The sequence below is a fragment of the Limanda limanda genome, chromosome 14, assembly GCF_963576545.1.
Source record: "Limanda limanda chromosome 14, fLimLim1.1, whole genome shotgun sequence".
NCBI lineage: Eukaryota > Metazoa > Chordata > Actinopteri > Pleuronectiformes > Pleuronectidae > Limanda > Limanda limanda.
In genome coordinates, this window is record NC_083649.1 from 17,496,550 (window position 1) to 17,519,220 (window position 22,671).

A 22,671-nucleotide genomic window follows, 5' to 3' on the forward strand; every position below is an offset into this window, starting at 1 on the left:
CATCAAACTTGGTGGAAGGATGTGTAATGAGTCAAGAAAAGAAAGAGTGTGAAAGAGCTCTATTGTTTAAACAAACATATTTTAATATCATTGTTCTCTCAGAGAATAATTCATTGATCTTGATAAAGACAATCTGACTTGTGTATGGTACTGTGTTTAATTTGTTGTAGATAAAAATAAAATTCGGTCTAATTTAAATATGATTTCATAAGGGGACTGTTGGGCGTTGGCAGGTATACACTCCACTAAGTCTCATTTTAGTTTTGTTTTCCTAGGCAGAAATATATACATCTGTTTAATATTCACTGACGTTCATGAAAAAAAATCAAGCATATTTTGGGGGACTGATATCCATGAGTGTGTGAAAATAGGAGCAGCTTGGTTGAATTTAGGGGAAGTGTTGGGCTCTATCTATTTAAGGTTTATGAATTATAGTTTCTAAGTTGTTGGCAGGTTTCAACAGACCAGCTGAAAGATGGTTCAACAAAAGCAGCCTTTTCTAAAAGTGAACTTTGAGGATTCATGAATATTTAACAGCTTGTTCCGGGATTTCAACTCGTCTTTCTGGTTTGTCTTCCTCACTCTGCGTTTAGCATTTTTCCGATTTCAATATTTGGCCTCAAACTGTTTTTAAGGGAAACACCTGCTTCTCTCCATTCACACCTGATACTTATTTCACCCTCTTGCTGTTCATCAATGCCACATACAGATTATGTCACAAACAGGCGCCATGAGATCTGCGTCTGTGGTTCACAAACAACCTTATTCATGCCCATGACTCATCCACGCATTCACACACACATATTCAATCTTCATGCTCACCACTGTCTTATACTCAGAGGATCTACGCAGCAAATTAGACCTCTATAAAACCATTCAGGGCTTAAGGTGCTATATGTATTTTGCCTACATTACATCTTGTGAAACAGCACGTCTCCATCACTCAGTCCAGAAATATCCCAACGGGTTTTTTCTACTCCACTACCAGGTCATCGAATTTTCATTTACACCCATTGATTTCTGCCCTGCACTTCTCGTTAATTGTCTTGGTTCTAAAGCTAATTCAGCAGGTCTCAGGTCGGGGTCACGCTGTCCAGCTCTCTTCTCTTTCACCCGGGGCAATCAGGGCTTGAATGCAGTCTGTGGTGTTTACTTGAAGTCGTTACACCGACATCCCCCCCGCTGCGTACAAACCAATGCAGCCTAACATTTGCTTAATTTATGCTGTCATGCCTTCCACATAAAAAAAAGAAGCTGCATTTTTGTTGTTTAAGTTCAGTTTGGGTTCAAACAACTCAACAGGACAAGCTGCCCTTTGGACTGTTTAGATAGCTACAGACCTTTAGTATTATCTTTTGTTCAGGAGCACTGGGGAAAAAGGAGATGTATATCTTCCTGTGTACAAACCTTAACATGTCTACAAAGCATGGTACTCTTCTTTCTTATGATAAGGAATTTATTGTAAGGCATAAAAATCATAAGAACTAAGGGGTTTCCCCAATGTATAGATTTAACTTGAGGAATGTGACATTCAAACCTACATGAATGTTTAAAAGGGTGCAATCGATCTGCTTTTGGGAAAAAGGGTGTAAATCGGGGGGAAAACCACTGAAATAATCTGTTTTATCTTTGAGGGAAACTAAAGCAGCTCCATCTATAAGAGAAGAACAATGTGTCTTTGTACCGTATACACGAGCCTTACATTTCCCTTGGTTATAACTTGATTTTGTGCCCACATGTGAAAAACAACTGTGGACAAGGGACTAAAATGTATCCTCAGAAAAAGATTCCATTGGCAGCTGTGTTGGGGCTTTTCATTTCACATGATCTTCATCAGCAGATGAACGTTGACCAGTTGTAATACAATGAAAAACAGACATAATTCTAAACTATTTCAAGTAGTTTAATTTAAAGTTCGTTCTGGTTTCTGAGTGGGGGAAAAAATCCACAACAAACGGACCTTTTGTTGAGATTGTTCTGTTAATTCTGTACGTTAGTGTGGTGTCATTCATCAGTCTTCACGCCTGATGTCTGTATGAATGAAACTACATGAGACTCTGCAGAGAGATCAGCCAGTCCGAGTCATGAAAGGACATAATCCCTCACAGGCTTCCCACCCACTAACTGTGCTGGTCATGTTCATTATGGCCATGCCAGAAAACCCACTCAGGGTGGTTGAAGTCATGCCTCTGACAAAGGGTGTGACAGCTTTTTTCCAATGCGTCACTCAGAGTCTTTACATCACCTCAGTGACCGTACCAACCCTAGCATTAGTTCTGTTCTGATAATCACACTGAATGTTGAGTCTGGAGTATGTGACAGCCTTGAGGTGTTCTTCAAGACTAAGTTTAAGAAAGTTGATAATGGCCATTTGGCCTTGTTAGGCTTATTTCTGCTCAACGTTAGATAAATGTACAGTGTTAAGCAGAACCTTCTCTCTGCACTCTCATTTAGTTAATTTCATCCATACTTGTTTGCGTCTTCTGAAAACCTAGGGACAACATGTAGAATTACCACCGGAAATTGTGGGGGGGGAGTGTAGCCAATAGTTCATGCAAGACAATCATTTTACATGAGTAAGACATTTCTGAGGAGAGACATTTTAAGTTGGTAAGACACTACAGGCCCAGGAAATGGGACAAATAGCTGCTTATCCCTCTTTCCCAAGAGGTCGTTATCACAACCTTCTTCACCTTCGACATGTTTGTGTTGTCAGAAACTCTCAACTCTGCACTGCCCCTAGTGGACATATTGCTTAACAACCATGCCAACGTAAAAGACGCAAGGAACTATGCGGGATGGATAAGTCTGTATTAGCTTTAACCTTGCTCATCAGTACAGAGGTAGCTTGGTTCAGTGATACCTAGTGGTGAGGTCGCAGATTGCAACTGAATACCCCTGCCCTCGCACCCTTTTCCAAACATGTCGCAGAACATAGAGGGAACATAAAAACACAGAAGGCTGTTCCTAGAGGCAGTGTTTGGTTTGTCTGCTTTGGGCTGACATGGAGGAGGACCCACTTGTAATGTGAAGAGCTTATTCTGAGGTCATAAAAACACATTGATTCCTAATTTCAGGTGATTACACACTCATGTTACAGCATTACTCATGTAAACATATTATAGATAGAATGCCCTAATTTACACCGGACCCTTACAGGAGGAGAAGGTGTAATATCAGATCCCCCATTCACATTTTCCCAGACAGTCTCAGGAGCTGGCCGCCCTCCAGTCAAAATACCACCTCTGTAACCTCAGGCTATCGTCGCCCCTGTTATGCCCCTGTATGGCAGCAAAGTACATTCCACTACAGTGAGGCCACTGATGTGTTGGTGTTTCCACACTTTCATTTAAACCCTGATGGAATGAAAAAAAAATTGTCTCCTGTGTCAGAAAGGCCAGGCACCACTGTTCTGCAACAAATGATATGCAGAAATGTTGAAAAGACTGAGACATAACAACGTCAGATAAGGAAGTTTGTTTGGGAATGTTTCAGACGGGACGAGTGGAATTTTTGAATTCTCATTAATTTAAGCTACGTTCCTCAGTGGTGTGATGGGCCAGAAGTGAAATGAATTTATGAGTTATGGAAACTCAGCTTCAAAGCGATGGTGTTAAATTTGACCTCACATTTACATAGTTACCTCATTACTCCGAGTAAAAGTAAAAATAGAAACACTTCTTTTTCACTGAACCTGTGTTCTGGAGTATTTTTAAATACCTCGATCAAAGATAGGTGGATATTCAAAGAAGGGAGTTCTTTTCTCTTGGGTTTGTCAGCACAGATTCAGCAAGTACCTGCTGAAACCAGCATGTACATGGTGATGTCACTCTCAGCTCCCAGTCAGCCATTCACTGATTCCTTAATTAATTATTAATTCACTAAGTTATACTTCACAACATAAGCTGATAAGATTGTTAAATCAAGGAGTAGATTTTATTGTCTTAGATAAAGTTTGATTAAGTGATAAAATGTTAAAGGCCACACCCTGAAACAATGCAAAACAGCCATGAAGGATTTTACTCCATTTTGATTGTAATGTAATAAAGTTCACTTCAAATACTGATCAGGGCTACTGAATCAAACAGAGAGACGACCTATATACAGAGCGAAACTATTATATGTGTTACTTTCATGTCATGATCCTCAAATGAGGATCCGATGAGTTTCCTTATCGCACCACAATTTATGCACATGAAGACAGCCCCCTGCAGAGCAGCAGCAAGGCTATGTTTCCCTTACCTGCCCTCCCTGTTGTCATGACGATAGTGTTTAAACGCCTCAACACTGTTTGTCACTGTTGTGAAATGAAAACCATCCGAGCAGCACGTAGGCCACTACATATACACACTATATATAAAATCAAGCAAAACCATCTTCTCTGTGTGAATTTATAATTTTGTAGTCAACTGTTATTGAGTGTAATAATCCTTGTTTGTGAATGGGTTATTGATTCAATGAAAGTGTCATTAAAAGATAGATTAATGTAACTTCTTTCTTTCACTTGAGCCCCCCCCCCCCTAAATGTCCTTCACGGCCCCTGGATGTTTGGTATAGAGAGTTGAACCAGAAGGAATCTAGAGTCCCAGCAAGTCCTGACACATTCTGTTAATGGACCTGTGAAATAAACTCCAGTCTAAATGTTGAGTAGGGTGAGGCGATGGGATCTCACATGTGCCAAAGCCGAACCGGTTTGCTGAAATAAATATAACTGTTGAAATAATAAAGACCTTTTGACAATTATAATGATGTAAACTAGCAGATGAGCTCACTTCAGCAGAGGCTTTATGAACTATTTAATATAATTGTTCCTGCACAGTGGCCAAGTGTGTAAGTAAAGCAGTTTTCTGATGTTTTTAATATTTAAAGAATAGATTGAAAAACAAAAAAAATACAGGATAAAGAGTGCATATTTACTGTATTGTCTTCACTGTCCTTTAACTCGATAGTCGTTGCTCATGGATTTAACGTTTTAACCCTCTGTGTCAATCCATTTTTACACACACTTTCCTGTGAATACAAAGGACAAAGGAAGAGGAAAGGGAAGTCTTTGTGTTTATCCTTCCTCTGCAGCGGTCACTCCTTGTTTGGAAACGCTCCTTGACCTCTTCAGTCCAGTTCTGTCTTGACCTGCTCTGCGTTTTGACCCCAGCCGCCGTAATCTCCCGTGTCTCACTCCATCGAGTGTTTTTTTCCAATAATCTTTTTTTCTTCATCTTCTTTTATCTTCTCCATCTCTGGCCTTTTTTTCTGAGACGGTCATGCTGTACAGCTCAAGTAAAAACACAGTATAAACAAAATCTTGGCAGAGGATAGAGATACGAATCCCCCTTCGTTTCTCTCCTTCCATCCAACTAGAGATAACATGGCCAGGAAAAATCCAGGCTTTATCCCCACCCATCAATACTCCCTCCATCATTTCTTTCTCCTCCCACCTTTTGGCACTTTGCACCTTTTTTGTTACTGACTGCTATCTCTGTGTGGAGCACAGCTCAGGTTTAAAACAAACCCAGCTCAGCACAAGGCTATAGTTACCTGTAAAAACACTGACATGTTTATCGTGGGTTGCCATGTGTCATTTCCTCTTTTTTACTGTTCGCTCGATACCAGGTTATCAAGAAACCACACAGGAGGTGTCAACGCAGCTCACTGTTCTGTGAGTTCATCTAATCAGCACACAAGAGGCGTCTTTACAGTCAAATCAAACTTTATTTTAATATCGTCCAATTGATGTTAAAATCTAAAAAGAAGGTCCAACGTTTATTAGAAATGAACTGAGATCTAAATGCACAGAGCAGGTGAAACACACACTTTTTCACTTAACCGGGAATTTACTTTAAAAATGTACTCAGATTTTTCCAAAACAAGTGGAATTCTCTGTTGTTGTAAACTATTAACTCCAGATTTTCTACTTAAATGTATTGTAAACCACAGCAATGAATACACTTCTTATCTGTTTCAGTTCATTCCAGTTCACAACTCTTTATCATTCGTTTTATTTAAGTTTAGCATTATAGCTGTCTGGCCCTGCTCATATGAGAAGATATCATTTGCTAAACTCCCCTTGGTGGTGCATTCAAGGACATCCTGACGTCCAGTAATTGATTTTATAAGCGTAGCAACACTGGCAGATTAACAAAGCACAAACAAGAACCCTGTGGAAATGTGACGAAATTTTGTTGTTTCAGACATGAAAAACTTGGAAATCTAAGATATGAGGTAGTCCCTGAATGCCCCAACAGAAAGCGTTGCTGCGTTATGATGTTGCAGCAATGTATGGGATTGCATTTCTTGAGTACTGAGATGAACTGAAAGCAGTGGATGTAAGGAAGGTAGGAAATCAAAAAATCTCATGGTTTGTAGAAATTAAAAGCCTTTTTGATTCTAAGGAAATTACTTAAAGGATGCAAAACAACTGGAGTGATGTTTTTAAAAGTATTATGTACAATTAAAAGTGTAGTCGTAAAAACACACGTTAAACTCTCTGTCGGATTGTCTAATCACTCAGTACTGTTGACGCTCTCTACAAGTGTGTGTCTCCTCAACGTGGAGTGTGCGTCTTGTATGTGCACATGTTGTCGTCGGTCCCCGTTTTTGGTCCAGTTTCGTCTTGAAAGCATTCACATCACATTTCTCCTAATGGCCAAGGTAAGAGTCCAAGTCGCTTCATCCCCGCTGACATGGCCTTTCGGAGGACAGAGGGAGGAGGAGTGTATCGGGGGGGAGGGTTACAGCAGCGCACGGGTTTAGGGGTTGTTGATAATCTGCCTGGGTCGTCCGTAGCCTGTCATGCCGGCCTGAGATGCTCCTTTATTTGTGCCCATTTGCAGGCCGATGACATTTTTGCCCTCGCTCAGCTGCTCCTCTGAGAAGTCTCTCCTGTTCCCTTGGGACTTCCTGCACGCATTAAAAACAAAGTCATTCCTCAGCACTGAAAAAGAAAGCTCCTTTTGTTTTAACAGGCTAGTTGCATTGGAGTGGGAAAAGCTCAAACTTACTTATGGAACCAGCTGGGATCTCCTTTGTAATTCCCATCGTGCTTTGTGACTGCCAAACTACCCAGAGACATCAGGGTCCTCTGGACAGCAGCCAGGTCGGAGCCTGAAGACATGCAACAATCTCAAATGAATGCACGAGGAGACAGTGACACTTCAACCACTCAGTGTGGCTTCATTTCCTTATTTATACAGCTGTAAATCTGCCAAATACTCTGTTGTAATAACACAGATGAGTTCAGCTGGCCGTCTTACTTTCAAAGAGGTCTACCGTCTGGAACATGTCGGTCTTAACGACTCCATAGGTTTCCGCAGCTTTGAGGAACATGGAGATCTGCTCCATCTGCTTAAACGGCATAGTGGAGGCCTTGATGGACCTGATGGGCTTGTTGTCTCCGCACAGGCTGTTGATGAGCTCACACAGCAACTAGAGCGGACACAAGGAGGAGACTCTTTTGTTAATATTGTACACGAATGCAAACTTACGAGTCTAGATATTTACGTTTATTCAATGCCAGCACTCACACGTCCATCCTTGAGCCACTTCTGGAAGCCAACCCTGCCCGGCTCGGGCTGCTCGACGCCAGCACCACACTGGGCGACGATCCACTCCACCAGCCTCTCCTCCAGCTCCTGGTCGTATTTTTTATCAATCTTACTCTGAACCTCACGGCTCAGACCGTAAGCAGGACCGTGGTTTGCCATGCTGATCCTGTTGGAAGGGAACATTGTCTATAGATTAGCAAATAGCTCAGCAAACGTCACTCCCTAAAGTCCTTTTCATTGTGGATATTTAATAGATATAAAAACAGTCCAATTCAAATCCCTGCCCAGCTCACACCCACAGACCTGGCTGACTTTCAAGTAAGTCGCTCTCTTCCTGATGCGTGCATACGCTGCATTAATGTGCTTCAATCTGTTTTTTTATGAGTTCCTACATAGTTTCAATCCTTCAGAATGAATGTTGCAAATTTTTGGGGCCCTCGCTTCATCCAGGGGCTTTTTTATTGTTCCAGCGATCACGATTATTCAGTTTCTGGCCGAGAGTGAGTCATCTCATCTCATCTCTCACCAGGAAGTGAAAAACTGTATTTCCCAGAATGTCAAACCACTTACTCAAGCTCGGCAGAGGTGCATGTGTGTGTGTGTGTCAACCTCTCTATATTACAGGAGGGCACGTTTAATCATGTTCTTTTTTAATTGCAATGATGCGACGTGCACATTTTCTCACAGTCATTACCAGAGTGAAGGTTTCTACTTCCATTGCTCAGACCATGCTATTGTCATTATTCTATATTCTCTATACATGGAAGTTGTAAATGCTAAGTGTCTTGAGGAATTACAACACCGCTGCTCTCTCTAAGTCATTACGTCCGCCTATCTGACTTATTAATGCACTAAGAGCTTCCTGTTAGCAGCAGAAGAGCGGCTCTGCTTCCTGCATCCTGTTTGCTTGCGCAGCTGTCACTTCCTTCCTCACTCCCTGACAAAGGTAGTGCATGTCCAAACAGGAGTCTCAACAAACTGCTTCTCTCACAATGGAAACAGCAAAAAACAAAAAACTTCATTGAGCCCGTTAAATTGTGTGAGAGAGAGAATGAGATGGAACTTGTTCGCCACCACGATGCAGTTGCTGCTTTGACAGATTGGAATGAGTTACACAGGCAGTTACACATTTCACTGACATCTTTTTGCCTTTATATAGATAGACAGTGAAGGAGTGAGAGGCAATAGGGCGTGACAAAGGGAGAATGACGTGCAGTAAATGGTCCGGCCAGCTGGGGGTCAAACTTGTGACCTGCTGCTGAAGGCATATGCATCAATGTTGTGTATGCACCCAATCTATCCAGCTATCGGCACACCCACCAGTGCCATCTCTGAATGTCTTGCAAAGAGGATAACATATGAAAATGCTTATAGCAGATGGAAAAGTCCCCCCCCCCCCCCCCGCCCCCTTCTTACTTTTCTTCATTTCCTGCCCAAGTATGTGTGCATAAATGCGAGTCCTTTTTTTTCTGGGCTACAAAAAAAAAGCTGAACAAATCACGTAGGATGACATGCATCTGTTAAAAATGCCGGCAAACCAAAATTTAATATATAACATAAAGTACATTTGTGCCCTAAGGCCGGAATGGCACACATCCCTTGCAAAACAGAGGCTTGTCAGTGTTACACAATCTGTGTTGATAGTTTGACAAATCATCGCTGTGTCCAACAGCTCCGCCCTGGAGGCCTGGCTGCCACAGATCCCACTCTGTTCATTGTCTGACGTTGTGCAGGAGAAGCCTCTTCCTGTCCATTAGGTTGTACCAGAGCCAGGTTGTGACAGCAAGCCACTGATTGAATGTCACAAGATTAGCTCATGCCGCTGTCACTCCACCCATTGCAAGACTGATTCTAATGTGGAGTTCATAGTAAAGACTGAACACACATGGAAAGGGCAAGCTGTTCAAACAGAGTGCGTGTTCAAGTGTTTGAGTTAGTAAACTCTACGCTTTACAAATCAGTTACTCTGACGACTTGTAATCTTAGAGCCACAGCTACAAGCCTCAACAATAAAAAAACAGGATGTGGATAATGGATGAGTGTGCTGCTGGGATTACTGACTTGTTTTCAATATGGGAAGTATTATCATGAATTTGGTTTACGTGTAGCTTATACATACACGTTTTTCATTCACTTTAAATCACCGGGGTGACCTATGTAATGTCGTTGTATAACATCTGTAACCTGCTGATAACCAAATGTAATATATCGGGGATTAACTTACACTTCCATGTCTCATAGTTCATGGATGGATTCAGGGGCAGGGCCAGGGGGGCACTGGCCCCAGCGGAAATCTGTTTAGTCCCCCTTTCCTGTCAGTAGTTCTTTTATATTTTTAAACAAACTAGTCATAAACAATACTAAGAATTAATATGAACATTTGTTTACATTTTTTGAAAGTACACAATGTGCTTGACAGAGGAAGAATCATCAGAATGTATTCAATAATGTTTGACTTTGCTCAAATATATATATATGTTTATAGTAAACAAGCAATGACTTAAATGTGCATGTTAATGAATCAGGAGTGATTCATGGATATTAGACAAATAATCGGCCCCTCTGTGTAAATTGTGACCCCTGATTTAGAAAAATCCTCGCTCTGCCCCTGTCCTATTTTACTATTCATAACGTCATTGTTAGGTTTCTATTGATCACCTCAGCTGCAGGACAAGTTACTGTTACAATAAGTCAATAATTTCATTCAATGTATGATAATCCTCCAGATAATGGTAAATAAAGAAAAGAAATATTATACAACTGCTTTCCCACTGAAATATCATTATGGACCTTCAGTAGTCCAGGAGTCTGACGTGAGCTTTTCCATTAATGCTCTGTTTTCCTTGATGCTGGCACATTTTAATACTTGGCTGCTTCATAGAAAAACTACTCCTCTCTGTTTAAGCACTCTAATCAGCTCCCATGTGCCATTAGAGGGTTAATGTGTCCCACCCAGATGCAACTCCAGCTGTTACTGTTTTATTTATCATTCTCATCACTGGAACCGATTTCTTCTGTATCCTAGTACCTTTCAGTCTTCCGTCACGAGATGTTTCACAACTTTCATGCTGTTGCAACATGGCTGCATAAAGCTGCGTCACAAGGAGGGTTTTTTAATTTATTTTTTACAAATATTCAGCGTCTGAACTAGAGACTGCTTTAGTTCAACAGGTTTGTTCTGAAACCTTCGTGATTCAGAGGATAAAGCAGTTATCGAACAGAGATCAAAGATCATGTTTCCCTTTGTCCTGCACAATCCCAACTGCTGCTGCTGCTGAGCCACATTGTAAATTCAATACTCTCTAGTTAAGCCTGAAGATAAGAAGAACAGCTCATGAAGTCACAGTTTCTCACTTATCTCACAGTCCAAAGCACTCGCCTGCACATAAAGTTTTACTTTGCTCCATAAATGTGACGACACATGTGAAACGCACGTGTTCTCCTGCTGCATCCTGAGTTGTCTGGAGCTGATGTTCAGACTATGTATTAAAAGTAGTCAATGACAAGTTATTAGACTGCACTGGCTCCACGTTGAGGGGTCTCTGATGTGCGATGTGTCAGGAGCTGAACCGGCGCACGTTCCCTGAATATGTGAGGCCTCACATTTTGCCCCTGAGCTCCTCTGAAGAGAGCTGAGAGGAAGATAAGGAGGATTCCACAACGCAAGACTTTACAGACTATATAGTGGGTCATTCAGAGGGCATACAAACTGTTTAGGAATAGGTAAACTTTAACTGAGCGTTCAGCCTCACTCTCTGTGCGACCAAAAATGTATGATACCTTATATCTCTTTGTTTCCTGTTTCCTGCTCAGCGTGAACCACAAGCACCACAAAGCAGCAAAGAAATCTATGTAACTGCCGGTGGTTCATGGGTGAGGCCATGAGGAGTATTACTTACTTTGTGTAGTAGCTTTTCAGGTGAGTACAGGTGAGTCTGAACTTGTGTGGCAGTGCTCCTCTGCTCCTCTTCTTTCTAACGTGCACTGGACAGGAGTGCTGGCGTGAATACAGCAAACACCCTTGTCTGAAATATATGACTTCACCACATTCAACAGAAAGAGGGAGCAAGAGAGAACGAGAGAGAGAGAGAGAGAGAGAGAGAAGGGAGATACGCCCTCAGGTCCTCTAATTTCACTCTATGACCCGCCCATTTGCTCTTTCTCTTTTTCCCCACTCAAATTGTAATTCCTTATTTAGGAGAAGGACGGGAAGGAAAAAGAGAGCATGTGACTGAGAGAGTTTGGTGTGGTCACTGGAAGGAATTCTCCAGATTTCTTCCTCTAAACCGCCATAGTACAAGAGGGGATTAGGAGGAGAGGAGGGAGGGATGATAAAGATCCTCCACAACAGTGAAGTGTGTGGGAGTTCGAAAGAACTAAAGAGCCGTACATGCAGGAGATTATTTATTGCCTTCATTCAAATGGATGATGTTTGAGGCCTCTGAAAAGAATCTGTCTGAAACTGAACTCGGGCAGCTGTGGAATGTCAACCCCTCCTCTCTGCCGGGCTTCATGGCAAAGACACAATAAAGAGGAAGGAGGAGAACAGGATGTGACACATCACATGTTATTTTTCGCCAATGCCACACAACGGGAATGCGTGAGAGATGGAAGTGGCTCACGTCCTTGTGCACACCGTCATTAGGGAAGACACAGCTGTACATCCAGACGGTTTCCATGACAACCAGCTGTGACACTCCTTTCTAGGCATTCCAGCCATGTCAACCGTGTCGACAGGAGCAAGTCCGGAGAGGAAAGCTTTGAGACGAAACCTTGACATCAGGCGTGATAACACCATGAGGACCTGGGTAATGTATGAAGTCATCGCCCCAACCCGTCAGTCATGACAGTGTAGGTGAGGCTCGCTGGGACAGGCTTGCGTTAGCCATGATTTGTGTCACTGCAACACCCAGTTATAAAATGTGTCACCAGGGTTAAGTCTGAGTTAATGATCACAACCTGAGAGGATTCGTTTTGGGCTGGAGAGCGTTTCCTCTTTCCTGCTCACAAATCCTGTTTCTACATAATAATAACAATAATAATAATAATATTTTAATAGTTTAATTGGTCAAACCCATGTAACAATTTGTATTGTATCTCTTTGTATGATTTTTTAATTTAGCTATTTTAAAGCTTCCATTTTTTTTAGACTACACCCTTTTAATCAACCAATTTACATCTGATAAGTTACAATTATATGACACTTTTATATGATTTAAAGCACACTGTCGTATATATACTTGTAAAGATGAATAGCTTCATAGTGCACAGCTGCAACAGTAAATTGCTGCTCACACATTAATGCACATGGTCATAAAGGCAGTCAGTCTGCTTAATGAATATTACATAATGAATATTTCTGCCGGTGATATTTAGGTCAGATTTTTAATCCAAGACATTTACTTGTAATTGATTTGTTATGTTCTCTGGTTTAGCCATTATTATTTGAGTAAATGCTCTGCACTGGCGACGACCTTGTCTACTGAATCCACAGTGAACCGGTTGACATGGTGGGTGAGGAGTCAGAGGGGGTGTGACTTGGAGGAGAGCTCCTGCTCCACCAGATGACGGACGACTGTGTGTGTGTGTATGTGAGAATATGGGAAACATTATCCTGCAAACCTGTAAATGGTGAAGATACACACGGATGAAAAATTCCACATGTGGGTGAGCTGTGAGGGAGGGGGGGTGTTGGCACTCAACATTTCTTTACAGTCTGTGGGGCCAACTTGCTTTATCACATGTCTAGAACTCGAGGCGTTTCATGCCTTCTCTAACATGATTCATTCCTTCTTGTGTTTAATCTTTGCATCTCACAAAACGCTGCGTTTGCAGGAAAATGGTAAATTCAGTGTTGGCAGTGTTCTAATCCCCCTGTGAGTTAGTACAGGCTGTTTCTGCACCACAGCAACATCTGGTGGCTCAGGGGGAGCAATCTCTCTCTGCTTCTTCCTCTCCGATGTAGCATTAACTCCACAGACAAGGTGCAAACAGCTAAATGCAGCATTATATTCTACACTGAGCAAGAAATGTGTAACATATTATTTTTTTTCACGGGGGTGGAGCCGCGTTGACCTCGTCATGTGCACAGATTTAACAGGTTTAATTTTATTTTCATGTAGATGGACTCGCTGCCGGGTGCTGATGACCCTGCTGGCAGGTGCTAATTGGAAAAAGAGCTGCTCAGTGGATACAAAACTGTGGTGTCATCATCAGCATGTAGCATCCGAAGCTGTTCCACAGAAAAAAGAGGCTAAATAGATGGAGAAGAAGAACTGAGCTCCAAGGGGGGATTTTTTTTTGTTTTCAACCTCAGAATGAATAATTCAACACTAAACCTATTTTGGGTCAAGAAACAAACAAACAAAAACAAAAAAGATCCTGATGTTCAACTAAAGGCAGAGTGTCAGACTCTGTCCAATTGGTTTCTGACTCTGACAGTTATAAATAATTAAAGTAAAGTGGTCAGAAAATAAACAGATAAATAAATAGATTTTAGCTTTGTGGGGAGGGTCTGTCGGTGGAGCACTTTGGTTCAGATTGAAATAGCTCCTCATTAAGATGTGCTAATCAGCAAATACTATCACGCTAACAAGCCAAGACGATGTACATGGATAACGTTATGCTCAACTGTATGTTTGGATTTAGTTCATGCATTCATGTGACTGCAGAGCCGCTGCCATGAAGACTGATTTGAAGATTGGACACTTGTAGTAGATATAGAAAATCTGAAGAATAACTCATGGACAAGTGTGATTTGTGCAGCAACATCCTTAAGCATCCTTTTATTTTTATTCGGTTTCAATCGACTGAAATTGTTATATTCATATTTTAGTCAACACATAGTTGACAAAGCTTTTAACCTCATCAATCTGGGTCTAGTCAAGACCAAGAACTTCAGTAATCTTCCGCGTGGTTTTTATTTTTCAACTCAATTTTAGCCACCTCTTTTTTCATCAACGATTTAAAATTGAAATGTACTCACAGTTGTTTAATTTAACCTCACCAACTTCTAATCATTTTCACTTCATTAAAACCACATGATGTAAAAAGTGTGTGTGTTTTCTTTATGTGCATGTCTTAATTTGTAGTTGAAGCTCTGTGTGTGTTTATCAACACAATAAAGTAACTAAGTTTTAATTTTTTTGGAAGCAATCCAAGGATGCTGCTTAATCCTTTACCCATTGATGATATGTTGACTTCACTCATTATATTCGGCAGAGAACTGAGGTCCTGATTATGTTTCTGTAATGGCTTCTGTGGCCAAATAGCAGCTTAAAATTGAATGTGAATTGATTTGAGTAGGAATTTCACGAAACTGGGTCCCTGCAGAGTAGTCCATTGAAAGTATACTATTATTCTTATTATTCTTATTATTCTTATTATTCTTATTATTCTTATTATTCTTATTCTTATTCTTATTCTTATTATTATTATTATTATTATTATTATTATTATTATATTGAAGTTTCCTTAAACCTGTTTTGAGAACATTGCATTATGTAAGACATCATTCTGCACCTATTTAGGTTCGCTGAAAAATGTATTCTATCAAAACGCTAAGTTATGCTAATCAGTTAATATGTGTAGTACCTTCTTCAGTTGGTAATACATTTTTTTTCTTTTTCAGTGTATAGCAAATAGAAAAAAAATATCATAAGGACAAATGATAAAGAAAAGACATTGCATGCTGTCTGGATCTCACAGCTACCTGCACAACGTTGAATTAATAAGCGGACAACACTTTGATCCCCTTCTTATCTAGACATGTCATGCACACATCCACAGATCAGCAGCCGTGAGCTGTGGGAGGTGTGATGATGAGATATGGCAATGAATAAAGAAGACTGGATTAAAACCTGCGGGTGATCCGGCAGTCATCTGACCCTTTAGAACAAAATACCAGTGTGACACAGCAGGAAACATCTATTTGCACTCCTCATTTATTCACAACAGATTTTACACTTCCGTTCTTTGGATTAAATCTATACCAGGTGGCGACTGTACACATTTACACTGGTGCTCCCCTATAAGACAAATACAATCAGCTCAATCCAGCTGTTTGAGTGCTGAGATGAATAACACCTGCACACTATCTGGAGAACAAACCATTTTGATCAATTTGATAATCTGATAATCACCATCATGCAGGGTTGGTTGCTGCACCCGGGAACTGTAGTGAGACGTTGTGTCCTCTTGAAGGCGCTGTGTTTCAGTGTGATGCCATGGCCTCTAAACACACCATTCACTTTGCTGACACTCTGCCTCCAAACTCTGACCCCTGAATGTCCATATAAATCCTGTGCTCTGCACCTTCCCCCCTCTAATAATGCTGTGAGGCAGCAGCCGGCTGTGCAGAGAAAAAGAGCTCTGCCCTGCGATGGATGTGCTGAAGGTGGAGATGCTGTGTGCTAGTCCCTCATAACAGCAATTTGCTATAATTACTTGGTTATAATCATGTTCAAATCACATTAAACACCCTCTTCTTAAGAAACATGAGCATGCCTATGATTTATCTAAATGCATTCCAAACCTGCAGTGGGATCAGCTGCATTCTGCTGCTCGACGACCACATACTCCTACTTCAACTCATTGCACACCGCTGATGAATTCCAACTACATGCTATCTGGTGCAATTACAAAATAAGATTAGTCTTACACTTAATTTATGTGGCCTCTGTTTATTGATCCAGGAGGTAGAGGTACACAGAACATGGTGACCACTGTGCAGAAGTGATCCTCGCTGCACTCAGGTCATTATATTGTGCAAAGGAGCTGAGTCCAGCTGACTCTCACACCATTAGGCACAATTAAATGTTGGGTATATAGAGCATTATGTGCGTCGCTGCTGCCCTCATCCACCTCTGGATCAGGTTTGCTCCGTCCTGTTTTCTAATGTAGCCCGGTACAGGCACACACAGAAAACTAGATGGACATTCAGTAGAGTGCACACATCCACCGAGGCCAAAGAGTCCTCTCATGAAACCACATTTAAATTCACTAAATCCGTAATTTTTTTTGTACAAATTACACACACCTACAGATCTCAGTCCCTCAAACATGCCTGACCTTTTTCATCAAGTTCCTCAAATTATGCTTTAATTTATATATAAATCAAAACATGTTGAAAAACGTCTCACAATGTTATGTTAAAGATAATTCCCAGATGTGTCTTCTGATCTGGAGCAACACATAATTTAATGGGCTCTTCTCATACCACACCCTCCCCCAGGTTTCATTGCAATCTGTATTGTAGTTTTTACATAACTCTGTTAACTAACCAACAGTCAAAGAAACACCCTTATTTTATATATTGTGAGGTTATTGTTTGTTGAATTCTAACCCTGTCTCACAGAGTGGATGCAGGGAGAAGCTGTATGTTAATAAAGCTTCTCCCTCCCCTGATTCGCCACAGGATGATCATGGCCAGCCTCAGAAAAAGGGACATCTGAGAAGGCTGCAGACCTTTCCATGTTCAGTAGAGGAGCCAAACTCTCTGCAGAGTCTGTTAGAAACACAACATATCACACAGATATGATGAATTTAAGGTGGAATCACTCACATGTAACCTATTAAACCAGAACTGCCTCTATTTTACTGATTTAAAGTTCAGTGTGTACGATTTAGGTGAAAGGGATCTTTTTGCAGATATTGAATATAAAATAATCCTAGTGATGTTTTCTCTAGTGTGTTTCAGCTAAATTGTAGGAATGTTGTTTTCTATTCTAGAATTGTCCCTTTATATTTAAATACCTATTTTTACATCAGGAGTGGGTCCTCTCTACAGAGGCTGCCATGTTTCTGACAGTAGCCCAAACTGGACGAAATAAAAACCCTTTGTGTTTTACGACAATTGAAGGCTACCGCAGGTTCTCTGTCATGTTCGGAAGGGGAGGGTGAGGTGAGGGTTATTCAGCTGCAACATGCACCTTCACCACTAGATGTCACTAAATTCTATACACTGAAGCATTAAGACATTTTAGGGTAATAGTTAAAACATGTCCATCTACGTAAGTTTATTTTTACAGAATTTTAACATAAGAACCATGCAGATTAGTAAAAAAAAAAAATCAGTCTCAAATAACCCAAAGCATCTTACATCATCAGTCTTTTGTAAGTAATGAAGGATTTATTATCAGGAGACGCTAAGAAGACAACACACGTGTGTCTTATGTCACTTTGCCACAGTATTTTCCTCTTTTCTACATTATCCTTATCAAAGCACATGAACACGTTGCAGGAGATTGAGGGTATTTTCACCATCGTCTGAGACTGACAAGGTCCAAAAGGTGAATTAATCCAATAAATTGGCAGAGCAACCTCATAGAAAGCTGGTGGCTGAGCAGCTTTAAATAATCTCACGAGACACGAGACAGACGTAAGGGTCTAGAAATCTAAATCAAACTGACTTTTGGTCTCAGCTGTCCATGTTGTGTGCTCCATATTTATCACACTTCCTCGAGTATTAACTGGGGAAAGTTCTTCTATAAAAGAGATTAGAAAGCTGTCAAGCCGCTGCTGTCTCAGTTTTTGTCAGTGTTCTCTTTGGCGACAAAATCCTTTCTGGTGAGAGCAAAGGGATCAGGGTCACCGACAGTTTAGGAGAGAGAAGAGGAGGCAGTGGAAACGCTGCTCAGCAGTGCAGCAGAAGTCTGGGTACTTTCAGCTTCTTTGATAGACACATGAAAAAACAAGCATTGAAAGAGAAGAGAATATTCGAGTCAATTCAAGTGAGAGGCAGGTGGAAGAGCCAGAGCAGGGCCCTGTTGAGCGGAGATAGAGAAGGTCAGATGGAGGCAGGAGGGCAGGATGAAATGTGGAGGTGGAGGATGTCGTGGAAAGAGAGAGGAATGAGTCAGGTGGTGGAGGAGAGGACCATATGGAGACAGGGAGAGAGGAAGGGCAGAGAGACTGTGCCAAGCGGGGAAATCATGAAAGGAGAGCAAGTCGCTCGCAGAGAGCAGAATGGAGACTGTCATAAATTGATGGTCCGAGACATTAAGAGGCTGCGAGTGGAGCAGGCTCCAGAGAGGAATAATCCGATGCCAATTTTATCTTTATGAATGAGTGGAGAGGCAGAGGGGGAAATATCCACGGGACACAGGAGAGGAATAATGAAATGATTATTCTGATTGTGCTGCTTATCATTTGGATAATAATGAATCGGCTGTGGAGAGGAGGTCACACAGTACAGCTGCACATCTGATGAGGACACAAGAGTGAATGTCTGTGAATGGCGAGTCAATAATCAGTCAGTTATTATTAATTACAGACACAATGGTCAAAGTCAGAACCAGTGCAGGACAACAAACAGTGGTGCAGAGCTCACTGAGCTTTACAGTGACAGAATTACAATCACACAGGATCTGACGTGTGGCTACAATAACAATGCACACCTCTAATGCACAGGTTTTTAGTCAAATCTACACTGCAGTAAGATCTTTAGAAATTAGGATCATGCTCATGATTCAGAAATAAGGTGCCACAATAATCTATCATTTCTGTATCCACCATCTCCTTTGGCCAGTGGTCACCATGTAACCCTCCATACGGCTGTGGTAAAGCCATGTTTAGAGTGTGGTTGTGTCCTTTTGGTAGGCGGCAAAAAGCCCTCTCCATAGATCATCATCTCCAGAAGCCACAACCCTCCATTATACTTCCCATTTTTGTTAATTGTATATAGTTGTATGTAATGTAGGCATATTATTGTATTTGTATCGATGGGTGTATATAAATATGTGTGGCTTTTTTCATATTTTAAAACATACAATTTGATACACTTTCATTTGAGTGAATGTGAAATCCCTCTTCATATTCAGTTGTTAAAGGTGAGCATGAATGTGGCAAACAAAGTTTTTAATCTCACCACATTTCGCCTCCAGCTGTTTTTGTTTTAGCCGATTTGTTTCTTTTAATCTATTTATTTGCTTTGAATTTAATTTTACCTGCTGTATTTATTCCAGAGGCATTTACATGTCTTGCTATTTCGTAAACTTTGCCGTCTCTTGATTTTGTTTTCACAGTGTCTTGGAATGTTTTGTTTATTTTATGCACTCGGCTATTTTATAGAAATGGTCTCTACCTCAATGATGATAAAGTCAAACTCAGGCTCAGATCTGGACAGACTGTGTCATGGGGCATAGAGTCACTCTCTCACCACACAACCCACACGGTCCTCATTTCACCTACTGTAGTGGTGAACAGGGGGAGGTTGCTTTGGAAACTTTGGAAAGTGACTGCACTTCAGACACTCCAGCATATAGCAAAGAGGAGGGATGTATAAAGTTCATTTGGAAAATTATTATCTTAAAGCTCACAGTTAAATATTTCATACTCCACTCAAATTAAAATGATTTGGTGTGAAGCCAGCGTATGGCTCATCTGTTGGCTGTCACCAGCTTGCTCATCCATATTCCAGCACACGCTTGTCTGTTTTATAATAGTTTGCACAGCAGGTTTGTAGCCTTTATGTTTTGGGTCCTCTCTTTTTTTTTTAACTCGTGTTCATCTGTTCTCTTTCTTTCATGCAGCCCAGCATATTAGCATAATATGTGGAACTCTCATATTGTAATTCAAAATGAATAACACTGCAGTGCCCCAAACCATTGCTGTGATTACACAGTGATTTAAACCCATCCATTTGCATGTTTAAATGCATGAGGAGCCAAGAAGGGTGAAATTCAAAGTGGAAGATAAGAAAACTGCCATACTATTGCATATCTCTACTTGTAGGCAGTCAATGCAGGCTGTTGCTCTGTTCAGCCCAAATGGGCCTGAGCACCATAATATATATATTATAGAAATTATATACTTTCAAAATCTGAAGGATGATGGTTAACTTGGTTTTATAAAAAAAAGAAGTTAGGGTTATGAGCTAAATAATGTTGTAACCTGTGATTTTTAAATGAAATGTTATGTAACATTGTAAAAATTATAACTACCTATGTGTAATATTGAAACACCTATACAGCACTTTCTACTCTTATCCACATTCTTACACCAAATTGTTGTCAGCCATTTGTTATAATTAAATATCTTCAGTGGGTAACTTGTGCACTTACCTCTTATTTAAGCTTTAGTGGTGCTGTAGCCGCAGCGCTGCAGAATAGAGCACAGCGCAACGTGTTTCTAACTTTCACCATGAATGGGTATACTGGAGCAACGTGCTGCTCGGCAACAGCAGGAGAGATGGTGCAGTGCTGTTGCTGCCCTTACTACAGTCTCAGAGGTGCTTAACATCATTACTGCCCTCCTGTCACCACAGCAACCGGCCGGGCGACATCCTCAGCAGTGCCTCTGTTCAGGCATTTACTCTCTCTCTCTCTCTCTCTCTCTCTCTCTCTCTCTCTCTCTCTCTCTCTCTCTCTCTCTCTCTCTCTCTCTCTCTCTCTCTCTCTCTCTCTGTCAGGTGCTGGTTGATGCAAATGTATATCACACACAGCACAGAGTCAATCACAGCTATCGGCATGTCACTAAGGCCTCAGTGTGGCCTTTAAGTGAATGAATAACATTCATTACTCATTCATCCTATCAGACAATCAACTTTATTAACCCTCAGCTCCATCACAGTCTTCCTCTGGTCCCAATGTGTGTTCAGTTTTCCAGTGGACGTGGCCACATGCTGCTGCACTGACTGAAGGTTTAATAACGCTAAAAGGTTTGTTGCCCCCCACCCCCCCACAACTCTCTCTCTTCTCTCTCAGTAACCTCACTCATTACTGAAATTATCAGTTCCGCTCTAATAGCTTATAGTCAACACTAGGCCTAAGAATAATACTCACAAACATCTTTCTGTAGAAAATTACATCATCTCCACAAAAATACTGAAGTAATCAGGGGTGGATATGAAAAAACACAATGAGTTCTAATGCAAACATAGTTTTATGGTAGATTTGCTCTCCTCGTCAGTTTTATATCATGGAGGCGAACTGGTTAAATATCTATAATTTATCAACAGAAACGCTGTATAGTGCACATACCTATCTCTGGGAGATGTATCATTTCTCAGCCTTGAATAAAACATGTTAAAGGATGTTTTAAATCTGTGCCGCTGAAAGCACCTTGTCGCACTCTGTGCTGTATATACCTATGTATTCTATATAACATGAAAAGCCACAGTATATCTCATGTTACAGTATAGCGCCACCCTACACAGAGGGAAGCAGGTGGCGGAAAGAAAAAAAAACACTTACATCATGACTGTATTAAAGTGCATTTTCACTTCCGTGTTTAAATTTTCTACAACTTTATATTTCTTCTCTGTTACATTTTAAATATTAAACTTTTGACTCTGTGCTGGACATTCTTTGCAGACAAAGATTTGATATAACATACAGAGCACCTCTAAAACATGATACATGTTAATAGCTTTAACCACCACTATGTAATATAACACAAAACTATTTTTTACCCGAATTCTCAAATCGTAAATTAGGCTGAATAAACGTTTTTATCAATCTAGCATTTTGAATACTTTGAATATGTTTTGTCACATTGTGATATAGTGGTTGTGGTGGTGTTGTGATGTTTTTAGAATATGTACATACCATTATCCAACACTTACCTCACAATATCCTGAGAAAAGCAAAGCAGCAGCTGTAGTTGTTATTTGTTTCTTAAACACAGCACAGTCACAATATCTGTTTGCATAATAATTTATTCACATATTTTTTTCACATACTATATATTATTATTATTATTATTGCTGCAGTTCAGGAGCCTTTCACTTATTCTCTTTCAATATTCCCACAATGGGAGTCTATGTTGATACCTCTTTATATTTTTCATCTTCATGCATGCTGAGTATTACATTTCACAGGAGCAGGATGCAAATAAATTAAACAGTCTCTTTTTAAATACATGTCATAATCTATCCATTCTATTAATGCTTGAGTAACATGCCTTTTTCAAAGTCCATAGGGGAAAACGCTTTTCTGAAAGTACACTCTCCATTAGAGGGTGAAGGCTTAACAAAAAGCATGTTAATAATACATATTGTTAAAGCTGGCAATCTATGATTAATCTTCATTCCCACCCAAATCCCCGTTCCCCCAACCAAGTGAAGCCCCTCCATTCGGCACAGGGAAAAGGCTACGTGTACTTATTACATTTCATCTATGTACAGTAACTT

The 22,671-nt window shown here is 40.7% G+C and overlaps 1 protein-coding gene across 1 annotated transcript; it reads right to left on the reverse strand.

The window, feature by feature from the left end:
• Nucleotides 1-5,689: 5,689 nt before the first annotated feature.
• LOC133019155 (transgelin-like) lies at nt 5,690-11,581 on the reverse strand. Its single transcript, XM_061085530.1, has 5 exons — nt 11,441-11,581; nt 7,521-7,707; nt 7,251-7,422; nt 6,999-7,101; nt 5,690-6,897 (listed from the first exon to the last, which is right to left on the reverse strand). Exons 2-5 carry the CDS (start codon nt 7,698-7,700, stop codon nt 6,747-6,749), a joined length of 606 nt encoding a protein of 201 aa, XP_060941513.1. The 5' UTR covers nt 7,701-7,707; nt 11,441-11,581; the 3' UTR covers nt 5,690-6,746.
• Between the last annotated feature and the right edge of the window lie 11,090 nt (nt 11,582-22,671).

What these genes read in the sequence shown, in the direction of transcription:
- LOC133019155 (XM_061085530.1), bottom strand. Translation starts at nt 7,700, where the DNA reads ATGGCAAACCACGGTCCTGCTTACGGTCTGAGCCGTGAGGTTCAGAGT. An exon ending in AGTGGCTCAAGGATGGACGT is followed by an intron (nt 7,423 to 7,520) that starts GTGAGTGCTGGC and finishes TGTCCGCTCTAG; the next exon opens with TTGCTGTGTGAGCTCATCAA. An exon ending in GATCCCAGCTGGTTCCATAA is followed by an intron (nt 6,898 to 6,998) that starts GTAAGTTTGAGC and finishes TAATGCGTGCAG; the next exon opens with GAAGTCCCAAGGGAACAGGA.